This window comes from Parasteatoda tepidariorum, chromosome 2, assembly GCF_982258835.1.
Source record: "Parasteatoda tepidariorum strain Cologne lab strain chromosome 2, Ptep-v5.0, whole genome shotgun sequence".
NCBI classification, from domain to species: domain Eukaryota; kingdom Metazoa; phylum Arthropoda; class Arachnida; order Araneae; family Theridiidae; genus Parasteatoda; species Parasteatoda tepidariorum.
Genome location: NC_141756.1, coordinates 46311370 through 46333324, shown reverse-complemented (window position 1 = coordinate 46333324; position 21955 = coordinate 46311370). Strand labels below are relative to the sequence as shown.

The 21955-nt window shown below is 26.8% G+C and overlaps 1 protein-coding gene across 2 annotated transcripts in view; it reads left to right on the top strand.

Moving 5' to 3' along the window:
• Nucleotides 1-16702, top strand: part of Mcm10 (minichromosome maintenance 10 homolog) — a 35306-nt gene extending 18604 nt beyond the window's left edge. For both annotated transcript variants that reach the window (XM_043046732.3, XM_016069058.5), the window contains exons 9-17: nt 1860-2036; nt 2120-2196; nt 3935-4152; nt 9802-9931; nt 11500-11624; nt 13491-13604; nt 15625-15773; nt 16388-16430; nt 16513-16702. In XM_043046732.3, the coding sequence (XP_042902666.1) occupies nt 1860-2036; nt 2120-2196; nt 3935-4152; nt 9802-9931; nt 11500-11624; nt 13491-13604; nt 15625-15773; nt 16388-16430; nt 16513-16584 (1105 nt within the window). In that variant the 3' untranslated portion in view covers nt 16585-16702. The remainder of the gene's footprint in view (nt 1-1859; nt 2037-2119; nt 2197-3934; nt 4153-9801; nt 9932-11499; nt 11625-13490; nt 13605-15624; nt 15774-16387; nt 16431-16512) is intronic.
• The last annotated feature ends 5253 nt before the right edge of the window (nt 16703-21955 follow it).

The window sequence follows — 21955 nt, the reverse complement described above, 5'->3', positions numbered from 1 at the left end:
TAATCTTTTCATTAGCTATAATTTTTTCTCTGCAATACTAAATGCAATTAATTAAGAATAGTTTTACACACTACAGTACATAAATTTGCATTTTATTTCTGTTCATGTAAACTATTTCAAACTCTTAACATTTCATTTACAAATACAGTAGAGAACCATTTATCCGGTATCCAGATAACCGGGAAACCAGAAAACCGGGGTAAATTTTACTCGATTTTCCCGCCATTTTAAACTAGAACGAAAAAAGCAGAAATAGGACTCATCCTTGAAGTTGAGTAGAGGAAAATGTAAGGAAGGGGGAAATTTTTTTCCCCGTTTACCCAGAGAAACATCATTTCCTCCGTGACCTTGAAGGAAGGGAAGGGAGGACTGTTTTATTTTTTTCTTTAGGCCATCAATCAAACTCAAGGGTGTGGCATGCTGATTTCATTTTCTGCTTGATTTACGAGGGGGGTGGAGAAAATGCATTGCATGCATATCAGTGAACAGAAGACGAATGAGAAAAATATATTTATCTATTTGACTTCAATTAATAAAAATAAAATCCTTTTCTTCTGAATAAATTTTCATTCTTTGAAAGTGCGGTTTCATTTGCAAGTTTTTATTGATGTGGAATCACATCTGCTGTAATTAAATATCGTGTTTTTATCAAAAAGAAAAAAAAAAAATAGAAGGAGAATTGTTTATTAACTTAAACATAGGATTATTTTATGAAGCAGATTACAGTTTTGTTTTTCTGATTCCACTACGTTTGATTTTTTTTCTTTTCGCGATAAATTTCGCACTCAATAAATTAATTCTTTTTATTCATAAATTTTATAATTAGGTAGGTTTTTTTTTTTTTTTGAATTCCGTTGATCTTGCCTTGTTCCGGGTTTTAATATTTATGCTAGTGCCTTTTTTAACTATCGTTTCGGTTCGATAATTTTCAAGTGTTTTTATTTAGATTAATAAGTTTTCCTTTTATTTTATCGTTTCTCCCCGTATAATTAGGTATGAAATATATTGCGTTATTTAATCATTCGTTTTGTTTATATTATTTAATTTAGGAATTGTAATTATTTTTAGAAAATAAATATGAGAATTTTGTTTTTTTTTAAACTTGATTTTCTTGTCTAAACTTGCAAATTTTTTTATTCTTTTAAATGTTATACTTCTACCATTTTTTTTTCTTTTTAAAGTTAGGAGTACCTTTCTTTTTTCTCTTACTTTATGCATTACACTTTTTCCTTGTACTTCGGGTTTGATAAAACATCGATTAACGACACTTTTTGGTCGATCCAGAAAACCAGGAAATTCAGATATCCGGGATAGCGATGGTCCCGAGCATCCGGGATAATTGGTTCTCTACTGTACTTCTTAAACGAATATTCTTCATTATGTTTCATTTCTTTTTCACTTTCAAACTTGTTTCATGTGGAAAAATTGTATTAAAAATAAGTTTAGCAATATAAAATGTATATATGCAACTGACCGTGTCTACTTTAATGCAGTTTTAAATATGAAGACGAAGAGGACAAAATTTTTTATTTTATTTAATTTTTACCTCAGCTAAGTATGCAAGTATTGATAGTTTATCTTCATCATCATTATATATTGCTTAATATATTTGCATTTGACAAATAATGTGCAATCAAAACTCATAGAATTTCTTAGGATTTGAAGATTTTGTATTTTGACTGCCTCTTTCATGTGAATTTGTTTGAGACATGTCATATTAAAAAAAATGAAGTTTGAGCTTCCCCCTCCCCTTTTTTATTTATTTTTTTCGCTCATTTTCACATTTTAGTGGTATTTTGCATTTATTTTATCAAATTTTTACGATTTTAAAAAAATATGTATTTATGTATAAATTGCAGAAGTAAGAGGACCACTAAGCAAATATCTTCAAAAGACAAACTTACTCTTATGAATCTTGGTTTAAAGAGAAAAGCAGAGGTAATTGAGTCAGAAGGAAAAAATAAAGGAATAAAAAAGTTAACTGAACTTTATGGTCCCGAAATCTTGTCAACTGCAGAAAAAAATTCAGAATTCATGTGAGCATTACTTCATTGTACCAAGCTTTTTATCATTCTTATTATTATTATAAAAATAGCAATATTTTTTAAATTATTTTCAGAAACAATCAATTAGCATTACCAACAGTAGGATCAAGAAATCTACTACAGCATATCATCAAAGAAAAGGCCAAAAAAGGTTTGATTCTAATTTCTCAGACTTCTAAGCATATTTTTATTTGATAGGAATAAATGATACAAACAGCACAACTTCTAATTACAATTTGATAAAGAGCAGTCTGAATTATTGTTTACAAAAAAGAGAGGCATGTTTCTGTGATAATTTCCATTTCCTTGTTTTATTTACTAAGTTTAAACTTTAAAAAACACAATGAAAAATAAGCAAATTTATCTGATAAAGCTTGGCATAGCATTTAGCAGATTTTATTCAAAAATTCAATCATTTAGATTTAGAACAGGAAAAAAAAACAGAATTTAAAATTATTAATGATGATACATACTGAGTTGGCAATTAAATTTCCAAATTTTTTTAATGTTTGAAAAGTTTCTTTTTAGTAAAATTAAACAATTAATATATAGTGAAATAATTAATAAATATATTCTCAATTAATTACAACTTCTTTCCAACGTTCTACAAGATTTTCAATCCCTTATTGGTAGAAATCATTTAGTTTCGACTAAAAGCATTAAACTCAACTGAGAAACCACAATTTTTCATTTTTAAGTTTTGGCATACCAATCATGAGTGATTCTTTGAGCTATCTTCTTTTTCCTTATAGCCCTTGGATGTTCTTTGAGCTATATCACCGTCTATCATCTTTTCCAGCTCTAAAGCCCTTGCTGGGCTTTGGCTTTCTCATAGTCGATCTACATGCACTCTTTCTCTTACCTGATTTCTTTTTCCAGTTTTTTTATTTTCAATTTTGCTGAAACATATAATGACATGCAGTTTTCAAGTTTTATTTTTTATTAAATCACTGTCAGTATTTATCGTCTAAATGGTCTGTATTTATTTCCTAAAGTGACATACCATCATATCAAAGAATACCTGTTCCCCCCCTCCTAATGACCTAATATTCAATCGAAAATCTGGTTTATCCTATGTTGGACAAACATTGATGAAGACGTACAAAGAACAAAAATATTGTATTTTCAATCAAAAAAACATTCATAGAACTTTTTACTCTTACTTTGCCTATGCAATACCTACATTGGCGAATCAGCAATGTATAAAGTATGATTATTTCATATTTTTTATCATTATGATCATGATTTATTAGAAATTGATTTTTTGGTGTAGGTTAATTGAAAATTATTTTTTGGTGTTGTAAGTAGATTCCTGTTTTATTTTGCTTTCCTTAATAAGAAATGCCAAAATTTTTAGTAATAGCAGGGATAATAACCCAGCAGTAATGTGTTGACCACTTCCTCGTATTCTAAACACTAGTGTTAATTGGACGTTATAAATAATGTTTAAATAAGCCAATTAAGTAAAATTTGTGTTCTTATAAAAAATGAATTTATTGAGAAAAGAATATTTCCTTAATCAAGATTTCCTTGAGATGATTGTTAACTCAATGATTTAATTTTAAAAATAATGCTCAATGTCTTTTTCTGTAATTCTCATATTTTGTACTTTACTTAAAGAGCCTTTGTCTGTGTATACAATGCCAAAGTAAAGTACTTAACAATTCTTATATTTCATACTTTTACCTAAAAGTCCCAGGCATTGTATATAATGGCTGCATTATCTACATAGCCAGCTATGCTTATATTACATTATGCCAGCTTATATTACATTATTTTAAATGTGAAATTAATTATTTTATAAACGGAATTTTTTTATTATTTAAGTTTAAACTTAAGTGGTGAATTACAAAAGTTTATATTTATTCCTTCATTTAATGGATTTACAGAAGGAGAAAATGTTAAAGAAGTAACAACTAAGGATTTGTTAAAAATGAGAGATAGTTATAAAAATATTCGAAGCCCCAATCAAAGACAAAATGATAGTATGATTATGAAAAATCTTGTTCCGGAACTTGGAAGAGGATTACAACCTGGGCAGTCTGTTAGTTTAGATTTTTCCTTATCAAAGAGACCTAAGTTTTGTTCTGTACAAGATCTTGCAAAGGTATGTATTCATGTCTTATTTTGATTCAAAATAAATTCTATACTGTTATTTCCTTTATAATATTGTGCATTTTATTTCAATTATTAATTTATTTATTTAATTTAAGATTATTTTTTATCTCTTTTTATTATCCTCACTGCGTCACTTGCCGACACCTAATGCTATTCTAGTGATTATCACAGACTGTTATGAAGTCTGTAGAGAGCGTGTTAAAAGTAATCTAAATGTACTAGTAAAATAATATTTTGGAAGCAAATATGTATACTTCTTGCTTGTATGATAATATTTTGACTTGCTTACTTTTTCGTAGTTAACGAACTATTAGGAAAGTAAAATGAAGTGTGTATTTTGTATTACATGGTGTTACTATTATCATATTGCAGTTACTATTTATCTTCAGATTTATTTTCCTTTCTCTTTAAATTTTTAACATTGTTGAGAGAAAAATGTCATAAATAGGCTTGTTTCAACATTTTTATTAACTCTCAATTTTAAATTTCTCTATGAACTGCTTGACTATTTAACCTAGTTACTTTTGCTTGCAGCAGTTTTTGTTCTCTATGTCATCCAACAGAAAACTGCCGAAGAGCAGATAAACTTTTGTTTTAATCAGCAAATGACTCAATAGTTAAAGTACTTAGAAAATGTACTTTTTTTATGTTTCTTTTTTCATTTGTTGAAATTAAATTATTGTCTAGCATCCTTAGAAACATAATTTTCCAAAAGAATATTACATAAAGAAAGCAAAATGACTTGTCTTCTAGATAAATTTAATAAAATGCTGCTTTAAAAATTGGAAGTTATTCATACTTTTATCAAATCATTAGCTTCCAAAAATGCGAAACAAAGGATCAGAAGGAAATTCTTTAGTAATTAGTGTCTTATTTTTGCATATATTATCAGGGATGAGATTCTTCCGCGGATTCGCGGATTTCCGCTTTTTCTCAGATTTTTCCATTTTTTCCGCTAATTTCAGCTGAAATTTTTTTTTTGCACAAGTTAAAATATTTTATGAGGAATTTAATTTTCCGCGGAGCGAAATTATTGAAGTCCTCATTCCTCCCTCTGAAGTTTCTCTAAAAATCATTTCCTTGGGATGAAACTGGTTGACCTTTATACAGGGATGAGATTTTTTTCGCTTTTGTCTCTCGAATTTCAGCCTTTTTATCAAAATCTCAGATTCTCTAAAAGTTTCGTTTTTTTTTTATTCATTTATAAATATCCCATTTTTTAAAAAAAAAAAATTCAGCGGTTGAAGTCAAATTATTATATTTATTTACGATTTTCAAAGAAAAACAGAAAATTCAAACTACGTCCTAGCTGCTAATCCTTCCGCATGTCTAATTATATTAGCTATTTTCTCCGATTTCACGCACAGAAAATAAGATTTTCCGTATTTTTTATCCGTCGGCGGGATAGCTCGTATTTTCGTAATTTAGACGTCGCTGCTTCTTGTATTCTGGAGAGAAAGCAAACAAAAAAAGCGAAAAAAATAGAGGTGGATTTGTGGTGAAAATATTTATTTGCTCATTCAATTAATCTTGTAAATTTTTATTTATTGTGTAAACAAAAAACAATTCAAACAGGCCTTTTAGATATCAGAAGTCCAGACTCTGCCAATATCTCGATTTTTATTCACGCGATTTTAATATCAATCATCGATTTTCGTATTTACCTGATTTAAAAGTTGCGCATTGCAATTCTTATTTACACTTTTTAAATATCGTACATTATGACTCGTATTTACGAGATTTAAGAATCTAATATCGTGTTTTGTATTTTTTCATTTTTAAAATCGCGATTTTATTATCAAACATCGATTTTCCTATTTACCCGATTTAAAAGTTGAATGTTGCGATTCTTATTCAGGCCATTTAAATATTGTACATTGCGATTCTTATTTACGAGATTAAAAAACCAACATCGCGATTTGTATTTACGAGCTTTTAAAACCCTATGTAGCTACGCGAGCTTAAAATCCAATGTCGTGATTTGTTTTTGCGGTTGTAATATCGCGCGATTTCAAAATTATGCATCTTGATCTAAAAATTACGCATCATGATTTGTATTTTCGCATTTTTTAAATTCGATGTAGAGTTTCATATTCACGTGATTTAAAAGCCTCATATCGGGATTTATAATCACATAGATTACAAGTTTAAACAAAAATTTGACAAAAAAGTGCGATTTTTATATATATATATATATATATTCTTGGATTTCCTCTTTTTTACTTTCTGACTACTCTCATCCCTGTAATAATATGTAAAAAAAGCAAGCTGTAAGGAATTACTATTATTAAATAATTTATGATATAACTTGTTGTTTTATACTCTGATTCTGTTGCAAATATTAAATTGTAATGTGTATATGTTATGTGGAAACTATAACTTTCTCTTGTGAACAATAATCTTTCTGAACAATTAAACTAAATGAATCAATGAAAATAAAATTTGGTTAACAAAATAAGTCAAACTGTTGCAAATTTAACCTTAACTGTTGCAAATTTAACCTACTTGACTCTACCTTAGTCTTAGGATCAAAACTTTTTATTTATTAAAAGTGTGTGTTTTTTTTTATATATATATATACTTAAATTAGCTATCTGGTTGCTATCTAGACAAATGCAATGATGTTTATGGCAGCTATTTTTAAATTATTTTTAGTGCAGAATATCATAACGCTAAATTCAAGAAGATATAACCTATATCTTATAAGTTTTAATGGTTTTATGTACAAGAAGTACAATTTTTGACTTGCATTTATTTAAGAATATAATAAAACTGCTATCTAAGGAAATTAAGTATTTTTTTCAAGCTGAATCAGATGTTGCAAATGCTATGCAACAGAACTAAAATTTTATAAGTATCAAGAATTCTTGAATATAAAAAGTACTTTTTTGACTTGTATTTATTTATTATCATTGTTATTTTCTTTTAAACTAGTTATTAAATTGAGTTGATTTTATTCAATTAAGCATAAAAAAATACACAAAAACAATACTTTACTTGTTTTGATCGCTATATGATAACAATGTTAAAAGTGTAAATAGATATTAAAATACTAATAAAAAATAAATAAACTATTTTATAAATAATTTTAAAAAAATTACTAGCTTTAAAATCTGTCAGAAACAATACTTTACATATCTAGATATCTATTTCAGAAAAAGATACTAGTCAAAGTTTCTTGTCAACTTGTAATCTTGTCAACTAGTCAACTTGTAAATAAAATGCTTACTACTTCTAAACTATCAGTCCTTTCCTCAAATTTGATCTCATTGCCTTTCAGTATAAAAAGTTAATTGAAAGCAATTTTTTAAAGACAGCATAAACTTTACATCTGTCTATACCTTATTTCTCTAAAACCTGAAGTGTGAGGTCATGTAATTTTTTACTTCCAACTTAGGAGAAAGGTGTTTAGCAGTTTTCTTTGAGTAGAACTTTTTTTTTTTGATAGTCAGATTTTAAAATATATATTTTTCCCCTGTACAATATCTAAACCAACAAATTAAATTTAGGTTGTATTCATAAATTTAAATTTTTGATTCAAAAAAGAAACATATAGTGACAAAACAGAAACATATAAAAATGAATTAATGCAAATCAAGTTTGTATGAAAAAAGCAATAAGTGTCCGTTCTATTGTGACCATAAAATTTACCAGATCTTTGACAAATCAAAATATTTAAGGGAATTTTATTTAAATAGACATATTGTTTTGGTATCTTATATATCAAAACATTGCTTCTTCAAGCAAAACTGCCTAATGGTATCTATTAAGTCTATTTAGTCTAATATAAATAAAATACTATTAGCAAGTAATGTATATTATTTAAGATCATTTGTATGCAGCAGGGTTTGTTGATTTAAATCAGCTTGATTTAAATCACGATTTAAATCAAATGATTTTCTTAAAAAATCATTGATTTAAATCAATTATTTCTTTTTAAATGCATATATTGATTTTAAAAGTTAAAAATCAGTGTTTTAAATTATTGATACTTCTATTATTTTGTTTTCTTAGTTTTATTTATTTTAAATAAATTGTTGCATTAATTAATTTTAGTTAAGGAAATTATTTTCGTTCTTGGTGTTTCTTAAATCCCAACACATTTGAAATTACATTTTTAAAAATGTTTTGATTCTTGAGATTGAAAGTACAGATTAAAGTAAACATTTAATGCTGTCTTAATATAGACTTGCATAACTGTAGAAAGTAATAAATAAGCATGATTTTTTCAAAAAATGATGCAAATAATGTTAATTAAAATTCCACCTTTTGAATGAAAAAGCGTGGAATTAAAATCTACATGATATTTTATTGGTGGAAAATGTATATTTCTGAGGCTTGAGGTTATATTAAAAAGAAATTACCCTAATATGCCAAAAATAGAAAAAGAAAAAAAAAAAAAGGCTGATGAATTCAGATATTTTTCTCCTGATATAGTGTCATTCTTCTCTTCAAAGTCTATTTGAAGCAGTAGGGTTATAATATGTTTACAGTATCTTTGACATTATCTGATTTTCTATAAAGAAATTTTGTGGAAAAAAATTCCAATGAGTACATAGAATTAAAAAAAATTTTTTTTTAGCTTAACTTATCTATTTTGATATAGAATTAAAAATAATTATTTTAATATAAAAATATTGAGTTAAATATTTATTTATTTTTCGAGGAATGTCTACATTTATAAACACAATCTGTTACATTTATTTGTCATTTTAAAAATCAAGAGAAAAAAAACACAATTTCAAATTAAAATTATGGTTTACTAATTGAAACTTAGTAATAATAGTTAGCAGTACCTTCACAAATTCAACTTTAGGAAAAACGGTAGAATAATTTAACGAAATACTTTTTTCTTAAAATTTTATTTTTGTGTCTGGTAAGAAACAATAAATCCATATTTTTACCATATTTGTGTTGATTTTTTGATATGATTTTTAATTTTCACAAATTATGTCTAAATTTTCACAAAGTAGGTATACCTCACAGAAAAACCTAGACAGACCCCTGAAGTATTCTTTAAATTTTCTATTTCATCTAATCTTTAAATTTCAATTATGCATTTATTTCAGAATGGTTGCTATGTATTCAAAGCTATGTATTGTAATGAAAAATTATTTTAGTAAGTTAGAGCTTCTAAAATATTGTTATAATATAGTTTTAATATTAATTTAATTTTGATTAAACATTTACAAAGTTTTTTTAATCATAAATGAAAGTTCTTACAGTGTATTTGAATAAAAATCAAAAAAATCTGATTTAAATCAACGAAATCACGAACCCTGGTATGCAGTAATAACACCTTATTAAGGTGATGCTACAATGAAAACATTTTCCCATTTGTAATTGTATTATTTTTAATATTGTTGACCATGTAAAAAAATTATACTGTCAGTAATTTTTTTCTTGTAAATGGATATATAAAAATAAATTTTAATTCTTATTTTCAAAATGTTTTTTGAACCATACTAAAATAATCTACACCACTTCTTCAAATAAAGTTAAATCATTATCTGATTTATCAAAGTGTAGAATTTTTGAAAATAGGAGTTTTAAATAACTTCATTGACAATGTATTGAACTTTTATTTAGCATTCATTTTTAGGCAAAGACTTTATTTGATCTTTTTTATACATTCCAGTTGAAAGCTATCCAAAAAATTCAAGACAAAGGACCAATAAAGCGTCAAGATCCAAATTCTGTAAAAACTTCAGCTGATATCTCAATGAAGGTCCAAGCTGCCTTAAATAAAAGCATTGATGAACACAATGGTAAAATGTTTAGCGATAATAGAGTTTAATTTATGTCATTATGAACTTATGCATAGTCTATGCAAATATTTTTAGATCACTTTTATTTAAGTTTTCATATATTCCATTATTCTTTTACAACATTTCACTTCATTTTCTTGAGATTATATATTACTACCAATCATAAAGATACCTGATAACTCTAGTAAACAAAAATTGGAATTTAAAACAAAATTACTCAATGGTGACCCTAGAAAAATTTTAGACAAAAAAAATTTAATTCACAGTTGATAAGTTTACTTTCCAATTTTGTCAATTCTTCATTCTGAATTATGGAAAATCTATTTAATTAAATTATATATATTTAAAAAAAATAGGATTTACTTAATGCTTTTGAGACTAAAGCAACAAAAAAGTAAATATAGCACAAATGTAAGTACACAAATGGACATGCAATAATTTCTGTGTTGTGTTCTGTTGTTCGAAAAGGTTCTAAACAATACTGGTGAATAGGGAAGCTAGATAATGGGGCAAGATGATGAAAATAATGAAAGATTTAGGAAGAAAAGTGAAACGGATTTTTTTCTAAATGGCGTAATTCGAAGCTTTTTCCAAAATGCAAGAAATTCGCGAATTTTGAAATTGATTTATAAAATGCGCGAATTTCTCGCGGTAATCATTTTTTAATGCGAGAAAAGAAAATAGTATGCGAGATTCTCGCGTTCTCGCGCTGTAGTGAAAACACTGAAATTATGATTATTCTATATGGGACAAAATTTAAAAAATATAAAATATTTACTATTCAGATTTTATTGGTAGTTAGTATGCAATTTAATAGGAAATAATGCTTTTGAGTACTTATAATCTGAAATAGCTTTAGGAAATTTAGAATTAAGTATTATTTCTTTATTATTATTATTAAAAATGAGCTCTTTTATGCTAAATTTTTACATTTTTAAATTTTTAAATTTTTACATTAGCTAAATTTTTACATTTTTATTTATAATAATAAATTATTGGGAAAAACACTTAATGCTGCTTTTTGCATATTTCTATCTAAATTATGCAACATTTGAAAGCAGTCAAAATTTTTTAAGTGAATTCATATTATTTACTCCAACAATTATTAAAGTAACCTTATAAAATTATCAAGATTGCTTTAGCTCTTATTTTTTGTGGTTATTAAATTAAAATATACAAAAAACTAATGTGTTAATTAGTAACACAAAATGGATAGCAAATGTTGTTAATTGATTGAATGGATATCAAATTAAATAATTTTCTCCGACCATGCAGCCATTTGGAAGGCTAGGTGGACAAAAAGAGGCATCATTTGCTATATCTAACTATGTATGTTATATTTAAATTCAGTCAAACTATGATCCTAGCAAAGTAAACTTAGAAATACTTTTCTGTTTTTTCTCATACTCCCATTCTTAATCTCGGATGATTATAATGCTATGAACTCCTGTCCACCCTCTAAATTTTTGAATGTTCACTGTACAACAAAGAACTCTCATTCCAAATTCATCCCCTATCATCTACTTTATTGCAAACAAATTCTTATTTTTTTATGTGTATTTTTGTAGATTATGTTGGGGATGATGAAGAAATTGATATACCAAAGAGCCAACTTGGTGAAATTGACATAAATTCTGAAAAAATAAAAGCAATATTGAATCGAAAATCTAGTCATGCATATGAAGTAGAAGTGGTAAGATATGTCCATTTAAAATTGTTTTAAAACGTTTACAGTTTATTAGTTATATGAGGTTATTACTGGCCTCTCAACAATAGTGATACTATTTTTTTTTAACATTTTCTTTACTATTGGTTACTACCTAGACCTCAGAGATTTAAAACACAGAATTTTTGTGAAATTTTTATTTTATTTTTTACAATTACAGCATTGTATTAATTTTTTCTTGTTCTGCATATTGTGATGCTGCATTAAAAGCACAACTATCTAAAATTAACATATCAAAGTTTTCAGATTTTTTTTTTTTAAAGTTAACTCAAAAATTTCAAAATCTCTATTTCTTTCAATTGTATTAAAAGCTCGTTCAGAATTCTGCTAAGTAGCACAAACTTTTTTTTTAGCATGTTTCAATTAGTTTTCCATAAATTAAATATACTTATTTTTTAGTTTGAGCTTTTAATAGTTTATGATAAAAAAATACTTTTTGCAAACTGCAAATCTTTATCCCCTTTTATCTTTAATAAATAAGATTGAAGCTATATTAAAATACAAAAAATGCAACTTAATAAAAAAATTTCCCTTACCTTCTTTTTCCTGGACTTAAGAGATGTTGAAAAATTGGTTTTATTTATTTAGTTAAAAAAAAAAAAAAAAATATGTCTGAAAAGGAACAAAAAAAATTTACACTAAGAAAAATGAAGCTATCATAAAGCAAAACTAAAAGAGTTTTTTGTAACCATAATAAAGTAATAACTGTAGTACTCATGTCTATTCAGGATAACTTATATAACAAGATAATTATAATTCATAATTCTCATTCTTTTCATAATTTTCACAATTTATGAAAAGTGCTTTTACTCCAATTGTAATTAAGGAGGATTGGTAAAAATTGTGAATATTTAAAAAGAAATCACAAATAAAAAATTTTTTTCAAATCATCAATTTTAAAACTCAAACAATTAATGTTTCCTACTAAAATTTTTAATATTAATTATTACAAACCAATTGCTAAATAAATAAAAACTCCATTATTTTTTATCAAACTCAATACCCTTATTGTATTGTAAAGCAAAGTAGCAAATTTATCAGTTAGATATTAAATACAGTGTTGATTAAATTTGAGCAGATAACATTAATTTACTAAATAACTTTTGACAGAGAGCAGACCTTTCTTCATAATTTTACTTAACTTAAAAACTAAATGGGTGCAATTAAAATTTTATTTGATAGTAAAACCACAATTTATTTTAGTTACAAGAGGCAGTTAAAGAAAATTACAATGTAAAAATTATTAATCATTCTTATCTGCATTAAGCCCCTTTTAGTTGTTCCCTATTCGTTGTAAAACCCTAGTTAACAAAAAAAATTAAACCGCACTTCTCAAACTTAAGAATGTATCTATAATACTTTATTTTTAAGAAAAATTGTTTAACTTTTATCGTTAATTCTTCTTAATTAAATGCTGAAATTGTTTCTGAATTTTAAATATGAAACCAAACATATTGTTATTTGTTACAAGGTAGTATAAAGCAATTTTCACAAAATCTTAAGTACACAGCTAAAACATTTTAAATGCAACTTAATTTAATATAATTCTATTTGCTAGTTAATGTTTTGATTCTAAATTATTGCTGCTTAATCCTTTGTATTTTACTAAATTTTCCTTATATAAATCATTTGTTTGTGTGTGTGTTTTTTTAAATTTATAATTCAACAAATTTAAAGAAATTAAATTACAATAAGGTACAGTATGGCCTATATTACTTTTATAGTATGAAAATTATGAATACTTATCGTAATTTAAATTATTTTTCTCATTAACATGTAAAAAAACATTTGCTTCATGAAAATAATTAGCTTCTTATATTCCCTATAATTTAGGCAGAAATTGAGAAACAAGAAAGTTACTTTAGTGCTTTAGAAAAAAAGGAGCAAATGGAGGAAAAAATGGCATCAACTACAGAAGTTGTTTGTGATGTTGTCTCATGTAAACAAGTAAGTCTTTATATATATCTTTTCATAGTTGTCCTACAATATGCAAAATAAATCTTTAAAATTTAATTTTAACTATTTTTGGTACCCTGCAACGTCAATATACTTTATTTAAATTAGGGGTGATCAGTGCATGTTCAGCAGGCCACAAAAATGCTAATATTTTCATGTCCCCCAAAATTATGTCGTTCAGTTTAACACTCATCATAGTTTAAAAACTGGAAAACATAACAATTATTTTATAAGATATTTATTAGTGCTTAATTTGTCGCTAATGCTTATAAAACGATTAATGAATAATTCTGTAAAATATTTCATGCAACATAATAATCGTGTAACGTTTCTATAGCATAAAAAGCTTTAACTAATGTTTTTATGTTATTTCTTTATATAAATTCTCCTTAAATTCTATTCAAAATTAAAAACACTTTCTCACATTTTATTATTCCCATCTTCCCTGCCTATATTTAGATTCAAGTATGCAAGAATTAACATGTTAAGTTTTTCCCTTTACTAAGTATGAGAACCATATTATTCCTTTGTCCTATTTAATAGACCAATTGTATTTACTAAGGTTTCCTCTTTTCCATGAGACATGACATTTCATAGGTACAAACTTGTGTTTCTTCATCTTAGATAAAAACTCAAGTACGTCGATTTTGGAGTTCGATTCGAAGCTTGTGAATCTCAAAATGGTGAAATAGAGACTGTTTACAATACATTTGTTTTCCCAGCTTGTCATACTTTCCCTGCTTACATTATCCTGCTTGCTACTTAGCCATGTCATGTAGATATATTAAATACAAGAAAGAGTTGAAGAAAATCAGATTAATGATTAAAAATTGGCAGTACTTTCTTAAATAACTTAAAGCTGCCATTTATCAAAAATTATAGGAAGTTAATGGAATAATTGAAGATAGTTGCCATACATCATTTAAAGATGAATTGAAGACACTATGAGCTGTTTGGCAATGCCATTATTTTGAAAAATTTTATTAAAAGTTTTAATTTTTACACCATCAATTTTACTCTACAGTTTCTAGTTATTTATTTCCATTAAGTTCAACATATGATAACACCTTAGATATTATTTTAAATGATTTTGTTTAAAAAATACTAAATTTCCTTAAATGTTAAATTGAGGTCTTGTCAAACAGGCAAAATCAGGCAGTACAAAATTTTACTGGCTAGGCTGCGACAAAATCCCATGAAGCATGGATGTAGTGCCTCAACCAAAAAGGATGGCATATGAAGCTTTTAGCATTGTAGTGAAACATGATTTAAGTTTTATTAGTGATATTTTTTCTAAAATCAAATCACTTTAAATTATTTAGTAAACGTTACGAAAATATTAAATTCTAAATTACTTATATTCCTTTGTTTTGAAATCCTTGTATAGTTTACAATGTTGAAAAGTCATAATGTTAATTTTATATTAGCAGCCAATATATCCATAAAAAAACGTCTATCAAACTTTTTTTTTCTTCATTATTTTAATTTATTCCTGACATTATCGAACTAAGTAAGATAAAATTAAGCACTAGCATAATTCAGAGAGAAATTAATAATTTAATGTCAATTTTTTTTCTTTTGCATTAAATAAAATTTACTTTTCGAACTTAAGGGCTTAAACGTTTTTCAAGTAAAAATATAACTTTTATCACAACGTAAGAACAGAACTATTTGTCAATCCGTTCTATTATATAGCCATTTAAATTATTTCTATGGTTGGAGATTTTAACATCACAGTATAATCATGTCTTATCAGTTTCAAACATTACAAGAATGCATAAATTAAATTATTCAATGTTAGTTTTATTTCATATTTAAACAAAATCTATCCATCTGTTATCTCTCTTCTGCTAAGGAATTTCTTAAACAATATTGCGCTATGTCACACATGGGATTCTCAAATTTAATGATGTGACCTTGCGCAAAACTTGAAATCCTCTTGTTTAAAAGTGCAATTCAATTTTATTTTGAATAAAAAATTTTAATTAAATTTTTTTTCTTTCTTTATTAGTGCAAATATACAGCTCATCATGCTACAGATAGGTGCAAAGATCGAAGACATCCTTTGAAACGCCACAAAGCGATTAAAAGATTTTTTGTTTGTAAGGACTGCAAAAATAGAAGTTGTTGCTTCACAAAATTACCTAAACGACCATGCCGGTAAATATTTAAAACAATTAGATTTATAGTTTGTCTACGGCAAGAACTCCCCCGCCACAAAGTCTGAGGTCGTCTGCTGCTATGAAAACAAGAATTGCTTATTTCAGGGAGGGTAGCTTCTCTTCACTTTAGGGCTTACACAATAGATCAAAGAAAAATATTCCCTTTTTTTGCCAACCCCACAACCCTACTTGAAATGGTTATACCTCGTTACCATAGTCACCGCCACGAGTCCAGACGAATGGCTAGGGGTGTTCTTACTTTAGAAAAACTATGGTTGATTTATGATTGTTTAGATTTAGTTGAATATGATATGGTATAATAATTATTTACTGTTGCTATAAATCAAAATATATTTGTTAATTTTTGAAATCACTAAAATATACTTATTTTTTCTTTAACTTAAAAAAGCTTTTTTGCGTCTCATTAAACCATTACATTAATTATCATGTTTTTATTATCTATTTAGATAGAAAGTATTTAAACTAAGTAAAATGAATGGTGATAAAAAAATTTTTTTTAACCTGTTCTTAATAAAAAAAATTTTAGTGAAGTATACAATTATAAAACAAAAAAAAAATTTATCTCATTAATAATTTCTTAAAAATTTATAGGAATTGTGGTGGATCCAACTATGAGCGTACTAGCATGATAAAAGTATGTTTTTCTTTGATATATTTGAATCATAATTTCAATTAAAAAGTTTTACATTATGCTAACTAATTTTATGCTCTTACAGTTACGAGCTGGGCCCAAATTGGATTCTGAAACATTGAAGATTCGTGGAGATGAAATAAAATTTTTAAATTGATTCCTAAAGCTTTTTATAAAAGTATTTTATTGGCTATCATATGTATATATTTTTAACTTATTTTGTATTTTAAAACCAGAATGTCCTGTTTTCTAAGAAATAAATATATTTTTATCAAGCTTTTATCCCATTAAAGAAGTTATCATATAAATTATTGTCATGGAGGAGTAACAGTTTCATATTTTAAAAGATTCAGAAAAGCCTTTGAAAAAGTTTATTTAATTTACTTTTTATATTTAAAATATTTTTCTCTTTATATTTTAACTGCTGCTTAGCCTAAAAATTATAAACGTTAACATAAAGTTAATTTCATTTAAATACATTCTATATATATGCAGGGTGTTTATAAAGTCCTGGACCCATTTTGATGTTTAATAACTCATAAAATAATAAAGATAGATTAAAATTAATAACATAAATGGTTAGATAGACTCAAAAAGTTTCATGACCCTTGTCAATTAACTTCACCGTGTGCCCCCTTCGTGGCACGGAGAATATCAAGTCAATTTCATGCCAGGTAGCGGCAAGCATGTCGGCATCCACTGAGGCTATCGCGATTGTATTCTGGCTTTTAGGTCATCAATGTTCGACATGATCCTCCTGTAAATATTGTCCTTTATAACCCCAAAGAAAAAAGTCCAGCGGCGTTATATTAAGTGATCTGGGTGGCCGAGGAATTGGACCTCCTCGCCCAATCCATCTTCCTGTCTCATCAGTCGTATACTTAGACATGTTGGAAAACTTCGTATTTCCACAACTAGAAAAGCTTGAGCCACATGTCTTTTTGCAACAAGATGGTGCACCACCTCATTGGGGTATCATCGTTCGTAGTTCTTTGAATGACCATTTTCCAGGAAGATGGATTGGGCGAGGAGGTCCAATTCTTTGTCCACCCAGATCACATGATATAACGCCACTGGACTTTTTTCTTTGGGGATTAAAGGACAATGTTTACAGGAGGATCGTGTTGAACATTGATGACCTAAAAGCCAGAATTACAACCGCAATAGCCTCTGTGGATGCCGACATGTTTGCCGCAAATTAGAGTGAAATTGACTATCGACTTGATATTCTCCGTGCGACGAAGGGAGCACACGCGGAAATTCATTGACAAGGGTCATGAAACTTTTTGAGTCTATCTAACATTTATGTTATTAATTTTAATCTATCTTTATTATTTTATGAGTTATTACTCATCAAAATGGGTCTGGGACTTTATAAACACCCTGTATAAATATATATGTATACACTACATATGCACACACACAATTTTAAAAAAAATGCATTGATAATTATAATAAAAATCTGAGCTTCTATTATTTTTAATAACATAGAATGAAAACGTTCTACTTCATTTCCTCCAAACTATTCAGTATTGTATATTCTTTTTTTGTTTAAGATTTTACTTTAATTTTGAATAGCATGCGTTGTTAGCTTTAACAATGCTTTTATTAAACATCATGCAAAAAAAAAAAGAGAAAAAGAATGTGTAAAATTTTACTCCATTAATGTTTTATTTTCACTTTAATTTTGTGATGAATATCACAAATTTAATTAATGATGAAAAACATTGAAACACAGGTTATAAAACGCTTGGTGAAACAGATTATAAAAAGCTTGGTCTTTTATGGTTACATGAAGAGATCATGATGCTATTAATGTTATTTATCAGTTCATATTATTTCTACACATGAAATTTGAATCGCACATATAAATAATAATTTTTTGCTGCATTAAATTTATGCTAATAGTATCATCCATGTAGTGTTTCGATTGTGTTTTCAGCAATAACCGCAGGGCCGGATTTAAACTTGGTGGGGCCCTAAGCTATTGAAAATGATCGGGCCCTTATAAGTTCAATTCCTTTTCTATACACCTAAAGTAAACTGTCACTATTTTTTATTGTTGAGTATTAACATTATATTATTAAAAAATTTGATAATATTACTTATTAATAAGTAAATATATTAAATGTGATGAGACTATTGTGTAGAACCTTTCTTTTATTGCACATATTTTTTGAAGGAGGGGAAAAAGTTACAAAAGAAACACATTTTAAGCACAGAGTAAAAATTTGGCGGGCTGGGCCACTATATATTTAGTTTTATTATATATTAGTTTTTTTTTAGATTAATTTTGAATATATTTTATTTGCAGTTTTTAATGATTTTTTCGCGAATTTTTTTCTCAATTGTTTTTTCTTTACGTTACAAAATCTATAAGACTTAGAGACATGAAATTTTGAATGTGCGTAGAAAATATGCAAAGAGTTAGAAAGAAAACAAGAAAATGCAATTTGATTATTAGTTTTATTTTTTTTATAACCGACGTTGAATAATCGACTCAATTTTGAGTTTACGCCCTATCAACCAGGCTATCCAGGCCAAATTTATTACAGTAAGACCTCGATTATCCGAGCTAATTGGGACCGCTAGTACCTCGGATATCGGAAATCTCGGTTAATAGAAATCATGTATAAAAACCATACGTGCTTGCGAATTTAACTACTTTTAAAGTAAAAAACAATAAAACGTTTTTTAAATGATAAATTAAACATATATGACTTATGTTTCACAGCTAAAAAGATTTAAAAAGGAAATCAACTCTAGTTGTAAATTTTAAAAAGTAAAATGGAATTTTTTTTAACTATACGTAGTTAAATATCGAAAGACGCATTCTCAAAAATAGCACAAATCTCAAAAAAATATTGTATTTTTAAAATTTAATATACATTAATTTGTTAAATTCACATTCTTTTAAAAAAAGTCTGTTACCTTTCGTTGCAAAAGTCCAGAATTTCTATCATGGGCTGCCCTATAGCCCCAATTTTTGAGCAATAGGAGATCCATCGGTGTAGCATCGTCTCAAAAAAAAAAGAAAAAAAAAAACTTAGACTTCGTTATTGCCTCGGTTAACGGAAACCTCGGTTAATCGAAGCTCGGTTGATCGAGGTTCTACTGTAGTTTATTTTATAACAGTCATTGCACATCCGACCCAATTTCGAGTTTACGACTATTAATATTCAACTCCTTGACCTTGTAATTTTGAACCCAATACAGAAGACAAGGTAACTGCTAGATTAGTACCCAGAGGTATTTATTTGTTATGAGAACTTGGAGGACTTTGTGACCCGAAAGATTTAACATGCACCAGTCACCAACAGTCATTGCACAGCCGACCTAATTTCGAGTTTACGACTACTAATATTCAATTCCGTAGCCTTGTCATTTTGAACCCAATCCAGCAGTTGCAGGAGCTGGTGAGGGCCGTTATATTAATACTGTTTGTAAAAATAAAAAGAACATTTTGTAAGTTGATATTATTTAATTGATGTTTATATTGAAAATATTTCTTCATTATTTTTGCTTTCTTTTTAATTATTTTAAGTACATTTGTTAAATTTTAGTGCAAGAAAAAAAGTTGCCATTTATGTAAATTTTCGGCTTATATTTTTAAAGATCTATTAAATATCAGAGAGAATAAATGTCATACGGGTTTAAAGTATCAGCTCTGCTCTTGATGGTGTATAGTGGCTAGGATGTGAAAGAGCAACTGTCCCGGGCATCCTGCCAAAACGAGCATTCAACATATCTATGGAACACACTAAAACTTTATATCAATTAGCAATTAGTTTTAGATAATTACAACTGTAGAATAATTTTCTTATTATAGAATGAAATGTTTTAAAAGACAAATATCTGTTAATGTTTATCATTTAATCAACGAAAAAACAGAACCAATATTGAAATCTAATGAATTTATTATTTTTAACTACTGATAAAGTTTGTGACAGAAAAAAAAAATTAAAGCCTGATAGATTTCGGAATTTTAGAAATACCTTCTAGTTATACTATTCAATCAAATAGGTTTCAATGTCTTTCCTCCCGGTCTCATTAGTAATTCAGCATATTTCGATATCATTTTTGTTTCGTTCTTACTTAATATTAATTTGTTTGCAACAGTTAATTTGTATACCTCTTTTACTACATTTTCGAGGAGTTACGTGTGTAGTTATTTAAATTCTTATTCAAAAGTATTAGTTAATTTTTTTTTTGAACTGACAATTTCTGTCCTCTTTTAGATATTTTAAAGTGCTATTTAAAACTGCTGCATATCACATAAAAGCATTAAATATATTATTTGTACAATTTTAAAGTAAAATAAAAGGAAATTCTGATCCTTAGAAACAGATTTTAAATAGTCTAATGATCGAATGATGGGGCAAAAAAAACTTTTTTACCTTTTAAACGAAAAAACTGTTTATTTATAAATAATTTATTAATACTAAAATTGCTGAAAGATTATATGTTCCCTACTAATGACAACGAAGTTTTTTGTTTTATTCAGTCATTTATTTATATTTATTATGTCCGACAATGTAAAAAAGAAAAGAAATGCATTTTGGACTTCTGAGGATCCCAGCTCCGAATAAAACTTTAAAAAAAGAGGGAGGAAAGTAGGATCTGAGGGCCCTTGTCATCTCAGGGCCCCAAGCTACAGCTTATTTAGCTTATACGTAAATCCGGCCTTGAATAACTGGTTTTGATTATCTTGGGGTTTTTAAATATTTCAATATATTTCTGACAATATGGGAAAATCGAATTGCGCATTTGAATATTTTTATCATGGTGATTCTATCGATTTTTTAAAAAAATTATTGATTTTCGCATAGTTTTTTAAAATACGATATTATTTATTACAACCGAATCTCGAAACTAGACGTGTATTCAGTAACCCTTTTTTGAAGAGTTTGGTTGGCATAACTTCGTCGATCTTTTTCTCCATAGTTACTATTATAAATTTAACAATTTTCTATTTTTTTTAATGTGAAGGTAATTTACAAAATGCGAAAAAGGAAAGAATTAATGTGCTTTCCTGTTCTACAAATTGAGAGAATATTACCCATAATATTATAATAAAAAGTATTATATACTTATTTGGATAAAATTGTATATAATTTTTTTAATTAAGTTTTTTTTTGTAAACTCAACGTTTCTATTACTTTAAATTAGTAATATGTATATCTGTTATTAAAAGTATCATACAGAAAGCCAGATAAAATTCTGCCACAGAGTTAATAATAATTGTATTGTAAATTAATAATAATTTTAAAATTCAATAAATGATAGAACATTAAATAAAATTAAAAAATTTTATAACATAAAGAAAAATTTCCTTACCAAAATAACTCTTTTTTTTAAAAAAAAAATATATATATATTTAAAATTAATTTACTTTAAAATTTTATAAAATAATAGTTTTTAATATAAGAACATTTTATTCATAAAGTGCAAAATTCGGCAAAAAAAATTTTTGATTAATTTTTTTGCTCAATTTTATAGAAATATATTGTTTATAGCAATTGTAGATA